At 39.8% G+C, this 9,559-nt stretch overlaps 2 protein-coding genes across 6 annotated transcripts; one reads left to right on the top strand and one right to left on the bottom strand.

Annotated features, from left to right (window-relative positions):
• Positions 1 to 1,647: 1,647 nt before the first annotated feature.
• On the top strand, positions 1,648 to 9,453 carry kti12 (KTI12 chromatin associated homolog). 5 transcript variants are annotated; one of them, XR_013963920.1, is made up of 9 exons: positions 1,648 to 1,924; positions 2,108 to 2,159; positions 2,274 to 2,326; positions 2,425 to 2,480; positions 2,577 to 2,656; positions 2,843 to 3,002; positions 3,909 to 3,971; positions 4,214 to 4,612; positions 9,428 to 9,453. XR_013963920.1 is itself a non-coding variant. In XM_080761275.1 (9 exons), the coding sequence occupies exons 1-9, from the start codon at positions 1,774 to 1,776 to the stop codon at positions 6,852 to 6,854; spliced, it is 828 nt and encodes a 275-aa protein (XP_080617401.1). In that variant the 5' UTR covers positions 1,648 to 1,773; the 3' UTR covers positions 6,855 to 6,914. The 5 variants fall into 5 exon arrangements, 2 of the variants coding, with proteins under 2 accessions (XP_080617401.1, XP_080617402.1); XR_013963921.1 differs by lacking the exon at positions 9,428 to 9,453 and adding an exon at positions 5,146 to 6,727 and having other exon boundaries at positions 4,214 to 4,586; XR_013963922.1 differs by lacking the exon at positions 9,428 to 9,453 and adding an exon at positions 5,146 to 6,727.
• Positions 8,278 to 9,323, bottom strand: ch25hl1.1 (cholesterol 25-hydroxylase like 1, tandem duplicate 1; the record flags this gene model as incomplete). The annotated part of the gene is made up of 1 exon (XM_080762157.1): positions 8,278 to 9,323. Exon 1 carries the CDS (start codon positions 9,241 to 9,243, stop codon positions 8,278 to 8,280), a length of 966 nt encoding a protein of 321 aa, XP_080618283.1. The 5' UTR covers positions 9,244 to 9,323.
• Positions 9,454 to 9,559: the final 106 nt, after the last annotated feature.

Below are 9,559 nucleotides of genomic sequence, written 5' to 3'. Positions count from 1 at the left end.
CACTGATGGCAGAGGAGTAGTGCACCTTGTCGTGACTACACTACTATCTGGGTACAAAAAGTGGTTTTCTGTCCCTTTGTCAGACTTTTGTCCATGGTGTCACTGTATACCTTCATGTTATATCATTATAAAGCCACTTGTACTAATGCAGTAGCTTGGGAAGCCGGTGTGCATATCAATGTTTGCTGTTTTGCCTATTTCTATTGGGGTCCTTTGTAATCAATTCATCAAAATGAATTAATTCCAGGCAAATGTCAATGCAAATGTCAATGCATAGAAGATGAGTGCTCCTGGAGATGTCATTGCAGTTCCAGGATCTACAGAAAGGATGTATTTAAATAATGTTTACTATTCTATAATGGACATTTGCTTTCAAAACAAAGTAGTTATAGTGACATAAATTGTTATTGGCCTGTTTGGTTTTTCTCCCCTTAATTTTGAAAACGTATCATGCTTTCATGTCTGTTTTCATCATATGTGCATAAATGCCATTTATATTATCATTCTAAAATATCATTTTATCATTGTCAGATTACATACGCATTATTTTGTATCTCAAAGCTAAGGCAGGCAACATCCAACTTCCAGTGGGAAGGCAAGGGCATGCTATACAAAAGACCAGACTTCCTAGCAGGGTAGATAAGCACATGTGCATCAAAGAGCAAATAATTAAATGTAATTCATTTGAAGGCAAACATCCTGATAGGTATTGCCTGTCAGTGCAATATATCGTGCATTTGGAAATTGGAATAAAATAAGTGTTGAATGAGAGTTGATCTGCTTTTGGCTACAGCCACACAACACATTTTAATTTAAAAACATATCTTAAAATGAAAACACATCCACAGCCACACAAAAATGTTAGATAAAATCATCTCCGTCCACACAGTTCTGAAAACACATATTACATTTGGCAGTCATTTGACAACAATACAATCAAGTAGCCTAGTCCCTTGAGAGAATAGAAAAATAAGTAAAAAAGAAAGGACACAAAGGTAGTAGGCTATTGTACATTATAGAGTCATAAAGATTGACCATTATCAGTACACAACATCTAGGTAACAAGGCAACATGCAGGAGCTAGACATGAATAGTCAGACCTACAGACTATCAAAAGTCATGACATGGAAAAATAAGTATAGACTAAGGTACAATTTACAAGATATAGGCTATACCAACTCAACTCCATATAAACCAGTGGTTCCCAAATAATTTAGATTATTTATTTATTTTCAAAAAGAAATTGCCAGTTAATTATGGTATGTGTGATAGGTGAGTTCCATTCACTGGAATGGAATAAAAAGTGACAGGCTTAATTTTTACTGGGGTCACAGGTCAAAAAAGTGCCGTTTCCAGACCAGAGTGGATGTCCTTTTGTGCGCGTTCGGAAATAGCGCACTGAGCCCACTGTGCAATGCAAACTAATAGGCGAGTGCGCTCGGGTGTGGTATTTCCATACTCTGGTGTGGACGCTGGACAAAAAACGGCTCTGCGTGTCAGCTGCCGGTCAGCTGGCCTGCGTACACCCCATAGAGTAGGGTACACCCTCCTCGATCCCCCACGTGGCACCGCCCCCCTTTGAACGTCGTCATCTAAAACGATTACTTCCGTGTTAAATAACTAACTACATCCGCCGCCATGCAAAGAAGAAGAAATAACAACATGCTGTTTGGCTGGCTACTATAGGCTAGTGATTAGCGAAGCAAACAGAATGGTCTCTTCTGTTTGATCAGGATCTAATAATAATAATACTCCAAAGCAACTACTACCGGTATGCCACTTATCGTGATGTGTGGTTATCCCTGTAGTGGTAAAACACGAAGGGCAGAAGAATTAAAGAACTACTTTGAACAGAACACAGACAGAAAGGTTTACGTTGTGGGCGATGGGACGATGGGCGTTGAGAAGAACACTGTTTATGCCGGTAAAGTCATCATGACATGTCATGGACACTACATTTTTACAATTATCACACAGTTTAGTTTGAAAGCTCTATAATTTAGGCTGCTGCCTGTCACAAAACCAATATACGTCACAAATGGAAGATCTTTTCAGAATGTGAAAAAATGCTTCTAATTCTGACAAAGGGTTGTCGTATCTGTTTCAGATTCACAAAAGGAAAAAAATGTCAGAGGGAGTTTAAAAGCTGAAGTAGAGAGGTGGGTTGTCTCCCCCCCCACCCCCATTGTAACATGGTTTGAATTGGATTAAGATCTAGCATGATATTGTCATTTAATAAATGCATTTATTCCTTGTTCAAAACATCTGTTTAGGAGGGTCAACAAGGATGATATTGTAATTTTGGATTCATTAAATTACATTAAAGGTAAATCTTTATGAATCTCATGTACTCTCAAGCTGCATTTACCAGTATTAAAGGCATTGGACTTTCTTTACACCTTTTACATTTCATGTATCCTGCAGGTTACAGATATGAGCTTTACTGTATCATCAAACACACACAGACACCTCACTGCCTGGTAGGTACAAAAGAGAAAATGTTTTGTAATTTTGCCAAATGCACTTGCTATTTCAATTAAATAAAGCCAATACATCGTATGGCTTTTTTTGTGAAGGTGTACTGTTTGACCACTGCTGAAGTGAGTTCACAATGGAATGCCACCAGGGACCCTGCTGAGCAGTTCACCCAGGAGATGTAAGTGAGAAGGCACAACAAAGTTCCTCATGCACAGCTACAATTGCTTGTTTTTTCTGAGCAATTTTCTAAGCACATTATTTCAGTTGAATTAACCACTTGTCTAAAGGCCAGTCCACACACCGATGCAACTCCTAGCAACATGCATTGTGCATTTATCTTGTCTCTTCTTTATTGTTTTTGTAGCTTAGATGCATTGGTTCTGAGATATGAAGCTCCTGACTCCAGAAACCGATGGGACAGTCCTCTTTTCACCATCCAGAAAGAGGACACGCTTCCGTTTGAAGTAATCTCTGATGCCATTTTCAAAAGAAAAGCACCGCCACCGAACAAGTCTACACAGAGTGTGAGCAATTCTATCAGATGATCCCTGGGCAGGCTTTCAACAGCTATTCATAAATCCACTACTAAGGACTAAGGTTGATTTAAAGAAATACAAAATTGGAGAACAGAGTGATGCATGGATTGGATATTAAATAGCCAAAACATGGCTGCAGGTTCTCTTTGGTGGGGTGTAGAAAGTCAAAGGCGAAACATGAATTCAGATGAGAAGCAGAAACCATATCTATATAAGAACTAGTTTGTGTGCTGCAGCCAATTTTTATTTATTGATGTGTAGTTCTTGACTTTGTAAATAAATTACATTACATAGCTAGACTTAGTAAGGACTAAACACAAATCTGGTGCAACTCTCTCAGATTGCATGCTTACAGGCATAGAGCTTAAGCAAAAATAAAGTAGGAGAACCCATAGCCATTGGATTGGATTGGTCTGCCATTAAGCTTTTTGCAAGCAGGATGTATTCTTAGATTAGATGGTATTTATTTTAAAGTGAGGTGGGCAGTTCTTACCACTATTTGAAAGTGTATTCAATTAAACCACTTTTAGGAAAGCACAGAGGAAGATAACATTGGGAAGTGTTGAAATGGAAGGCTTGTTTAGTGGAATTTAATCGTACAGTAAAGGTATGGTAGGATAGAGTGTTGCAAAAAGGCCTTGTGCACACTTACAAGGACAGGTGCGTCGGAGCCGGCAACCAAATGCGAATCATGAGAAGAAAAGGGTCCCACACACTGTCTTCACTTATAGCAGTAGTTTTATTCAGATGACAACGAAGGTCGTTTAGACCGAAACGTCATCTGAATAAAACTACTGCTATAAGTAACATGCTCCATGTCACTCTAGACCAGAGCTGGAAATCATAATTAGTACAGTGTCTTTGCCAACAAAATTTTGTTTTTTAACTCTGCAGCAACCATTGTCCTCTACAAACTTTTTGTATGAACTGGACAAGATCACACAGGATGTCTTAATGGTGAGTCTCTTGAATTTTCTGTGCCTTCTGTCAGACACCCCTTTACTTATTTGTACTTGTCCGTGTTCTATCAGTTGCACTAATAGTTTGATTGACAACTACCATTGTTGTGGTATAAGAGTTTTGGGCTTTGGGCAAGCCAGTCTTTATTTGTGCATCGAGTGTCCTTGCAGGGTGTTGGCATCAATCACAAGTCAAATAACTTCTACAACAAACATGTATTTTCTTCTTCCCTATGCCAGGCAATTCTCAATGCACAGAAGACGTGTGTTCCTGGAGATGTCATTGCAGTACAAGGAGCTACAGAAAAGATATCCTTATTTAGATAATGTTTACTATTCCGTAATCAGAATTAGTTTTAAAAAGTCAATACTTTCATCATCTAATTAATTGCATAATTGTATTATACTTGCATACATGTGTTTTTATCTTGTATTTGCACAAATAAGGTGTCATTCATGACTATTAGCATTCTAAAATATTAACTTTTCATTACCTGTCAGTCTGTCGCATACTATTTATATCTCAAAGCCTAGGCAGGTGATTTTCCGCTTCTACTGGGGAGGCAACATCACCTTGCAACTTAATGACCAGACTTCCTTGCAGTGTGAGCTGGTGATTACCGCATCAAGAATATACCGGTACTTTATAATTGAATTCATTTGAAGGCAACTGAGCATTATGATAGGTATTGCCTGTCAGCTTATGGTAGTATATTTGGATAGAAGTATTAATGAGAGTTACTCTGAGACATTCTCAGAAGCCAACACTTTGATATTCCCCTATGCGTCACTTTTGAAATGATTACCCAGTCAAGATCAGAATCAACTTTATTGTCACGTCACAGTTTTACAGGTGTAACGAAGTGGTTAACTATTGAGCACACATTCTTTGAGTGGTGCAACCACTCCAAGGAACAGCAATGTCCGTGTTCACCTATGCACCTACTGTATGCATGTGTTGTTCACCCGTCCATGTGACGTTAAAACACTTTTAGTGCCGGAAGTGCTTCAAAATAGGAGCTCTGGGGTGCCGGAGTTGTCTGATCGCTTTTACTCTGAAAGCCATGAACCGGAAACACTTTCCTAAAAAAGTTGACTTTACAAAGTTACCTTACATCCAGATCATTTTAATTGATACGATATATGATCCAAAAAGCGTTCATATTTTGCAGGAGAGACGGATGAGGAGCAGAAATGAAGCGCCAGCATATCGATCCATTCATCACCACAGAGAGCGCCCTGGATTAGGAGATACGAGTCATTCTTTCCGCCGCACTAACATGTGAGTCAACGGCAAGCTAATAATTGCCCAGAGCGTTAGCAGCCATACGGCAAGCGAAAAGCGAAAATAGGAAAAATTCTGAATATTCTTATCTCGCCCCGTATCTTTGAGGGTGCGCTATGACGTCCACAGACGTCCAAGGCACCTCTCGGTTCGAATCCTTATGACGGCCTGAGGCGTCGTATGTAAAAAATGTGTTAATGAGCACCAGTATCAGTATGACTATTGGTACCAGTAGGGGCGCTGTTGTGCCAGAAACGGAGAGAGAGAGAGTGCTGCGCTGTTGCCTGCTAATGAGAGAGAGAGGGAGAGAGGGGGGGGGGGGGAGTTGCACCACTCAGTTCACACGTGTGTGATTTTGTTTAAGGTGCCAAATATACCGATATTTTATTCTCAATCTCTGACATCCACTTCTAATACTTATTATCTCTTTATAATATAACTTTAATACCTCTGACGAAGAAACATATAGTATGGTTGAAATAGCTACGTGAAGAAAAAAAGTGGAATGTCCGCATATAATTCTGCTCCCCGTCTTCTTTATTTCAACCTATAAAACAAGCCCGGAGGGACGAAACATTGTTTTATAGGTTGAAATAAAGAGGACGGGGAGCAGAATTATATCGTGTGCGGACATTCCACTTCTTTTTCTTCATTTGATAACTTTTTGGGTCCAGCACTGTATTTAAAAACTGGGATGTGCATATCGTTTCCCTTCTTTATAAAATAGCTACGTGTCCAGAACAAATTCATTCCCCAGGCATGATTCAGATATAGTAATCCAAAGGACAGTCTTCCTCCCCCATTAATCAATGTAGCTCTGATACATTTTTTTTATCATATCTTTTTTTACCTCTGCAAAGGCGAGTGTGCAATTGTTCCATTATCCATAGAAAGGGCTATTATAATATAATTTCCAAGTAGCCTTGGTCCTTGGTTACTTGAATCAATAAATGAACTAGTTGTATTATGAGAGTAGCCTATACTTTTTAAACGTTCAGTCAGTTGACATTGCGAGAGACTCGCCTGTCAAAATAAGATGATCTACCAGTTCATGCAGTGCGGTGCTTCGCGGACCACTGCGTTCACCGTTGTGCTCGGAGATGAGATCTGTGCATTTTGCAGGAATGTGATTCCTGAACGTTTTTCACCCGAGGACAGATATTTCCTGTTGCCTTATATGGCGTGGAATAGGTGTCAATGTTCAATTAAACCAGACACCAGGCAAATGGCTTGGGGAAATAGGCGAAATGAGATACACGGGCGATCCACACAAATTAAGTAATTACGCCACCTTTGGTGAATGACGCATGAGCTTGATCGGACGGATTAATACACTCATTACGCACTTCATTTACACCTGGTTGTAAATTTCTGTTGTGAATCTGGCCCGTAGTGTGTCTTTTTTAATTGCACTTCTCCATTTGTTTTAATATCCTTAACCCAGTGTTATACATTGAGCTCACCAGGAGCTTCAACATGGCAGAGTTACGTAAACTGCGGCGGCAGTTCATCAGCTATACCAAGATGCACCCGACAGAGAATATTGGACAGATTGCAAACATGTTTGTGCAATATTTAAACAAGAGTCTACACTGATTTCTTTGTTTCATTGTTTTATATTTTTGGTGGCAATAAAAACAACATATTTAAATCTTGTTTTGCACATATGCATGTCAACTTATTTTATGTCAAATAGATAATGGGTAGATGTTTTCCCCCCACAGCTGTACTGTATTGAGCCTGTACCATCATTCGTATAGATAAGATAGCAGTTGAGGCCTTGGAGGTTTCTGTGAAGACTACAATAGTCTTAATGAATTGGGATATTGCGGGATTATTGTATCTACTTGTTCACAAAATAGTATTAAGATTTAAACATCTGCTTAACGCTCATTAAATATTTGTCAACTTAAAGGTAGGGGGTACAGTAAGTGATTTTTGGTGAAAACAAAGATTTTTTTTAGAGTAGTATATTTTGATGGCAATCATTGCTATAGTGTTTGTCCACCTCTTTAACAAACAAGCAAATTTCAGCCAATCAGGAGTCAGTACCCGATTAGTGTTCAAGTTCTACTTTTGTCTGCTCATTTCTTTGTATCATCACTTCCAATTTCACTTGTTTAATATGTATCCTGTTTGTGGTCAGCTGGAGAGACTGTGAGAACTGAACATAGCAATAATTTCGAGGTGCAGACCGTGCCGATGGCCTAGTAGTGGGTAAGGCGCACACCAAATATTGGCTCTTAATGTAACCTCAGTGAGTCGTGGGTTTGATTGCCGAACAGCGGCCACAGAAATCTGTGTATAGTCACTTTTAAAATAATGTTAATACAGTTTTTGAAGTTCTGATACTGCCTGAAAATTCACTGGTGAAAAATTGCAAAAGAAAACCATCACAGCCAAAGACTTGCTGCTTTAAACAATTTTAAGTAGTAAAACCAACTTTCATTTAAAGTGCAAAAAGACATTTGATTTTGTGCTACATTAAAAAGCAAGATGATGAGCATCCTGATTGAGATAGTCATTTATGAAATGTATATTATTTTATTATTTATCCATTTAATTTAAAGGTACAACATCAAAATAAGAACAGTTTACAAATTGTAGTTCTTACATATTCAGACAACTCTTAGAATGCATTTAGAATAAATATTAAGCATAGATATATGAAGCATATAAGTTTGGCATCAGGGCTCCGTCCCTATTCATTCCCTGTAACATTAACATTTTAATTAAGTTATAAGCCAAATAAAATTACAGGAAATGAATTAAGACCCCCAGGGGATCTAGAAACAGAGCGTACAGGTGGATGCAGGGGAGGTGGTGTGATTTTCAAAACTTCATGAGCAGCAGGTTAGCAGCAAGGGAGGCAGCAGCAGCGATGCACGTCCACACAGCAGGAGAGAAGCTAGGAATGAGCAGGTAGGCAGAGAAGTTTAAATAGTCTCTCTGATCAAGTAAAGAGTGCATGTGATCATTGATCAGGTAGGTGCGCTCTTGAGTTGTTTGCCTGAACTACCTATGCAGGCTGTGCATAATATCTTTTCACAGTCTTCTCAGGAGGCACAGCAGTGCCAAATATTCTGTCCCAATGGCAGAAGAATGGAGCGTAGTTACTGCTTGGCTTCTGGTGGTGCATGTCATGTGCTGGTGCTCCTCCTAGCAGACCAAACGGCACCAGGTGATTGAGGGCCCATGGCAGGTCGTACCCTATGTGGTCCTCCACGGACATCCACAGACTTAAAACAGTGACAAGCCAGGTAGTGAACGGGTGACATTTTAAAAGGATAGGATCCAGGTTGCTCCAAAATCCCACGGTCATCAGTTCTGGAATGCTGAGTTGCTGTGTAGACCAGGAGAAGGGAGATGAGTACGCGTGGTGGATGGCATGGACCCATCGGTACAGCTGTGGATGCTTGTGATGCACAAAATGCCAAATATAATACTGGGTGTCAAAGAGGAGAAGTGCAGCCAGTCCATCAGTAAACACTTCATACACAGTGGGAGCAATGTTTGGCAGGACTGGAGCAGGAAGTATGAACATACCGATGAGCACTGCTGGTAGAACAAAAACTAGGTGATTATAAACAGCCACCATTAAGCATCTTGCCATCATTTTCAGTGTTGGGTGCCTGTCAGGCTGGATCTTGTACTGATGAAAAAAAGGCAGCCAGTCTCCCAAGACATCCAGCACAGTAAAGGGTATGCTGATAAAGAAATAGCTGAAGAAAGCAAGCAAGACAGGCAAGAAGGGAGATGAGATGAGTGGCAGATGGTGCAAAAGCAAATAGTCCCAGAGAGGTTGCAGGAAGCGATATGAAGACCTGGAGCTATTGAGGTGAAGAGACACATCACTGAAGTTCAGCATCTTGGTATGGTAGCAGTGCAGGCTGTTGCATGTTTTCATGGTTAAGAGAAAAGTCCCCCCTTTATATAGCGCCGAACAACGGACTTTGCTCTCGGAACAGAGCTGTGATAGAATCATTTTCTACAGCTCAGACTTAACAAAAGAGATTAACCAAATCCTTAACAAAATGCGAAAGAACAAAGAATTAAACACAATAGTTCAAAATCAAAACATTGGGAGCTATACAGGCTTGCTTGGCACCATCTACTGGTGTAATTGGGTCAAATATTTGATAGAAACGAGTACAAATACTGTATTTCAGATACAAGGGGATTCAGAGAGGAGACCAAGGGCAGAGAGTGGATACATATGAGACCAGACGTAAGTAGAATTCAAACTTGAGTCTTCAGCTAATTTAAGGGGCTTGTTTTCCCCATAGAAATGGAATGGACTC

This window comes from Protomyctophum bolini (genome assembly GCF_963924005.1).
Source record: "Protomyctophum bolini genome assembly, chromosome: 4".
Lineage (NCBI taxonomy): Eukaryota > Metazoa > Chordata > Actinopteri > Myctophiformes > Myctophidae > Protomyctophum > Protomyctophum bolini.
This window is presented reverse-complemented; position numbering and strand designations above follow the sequence as displayed.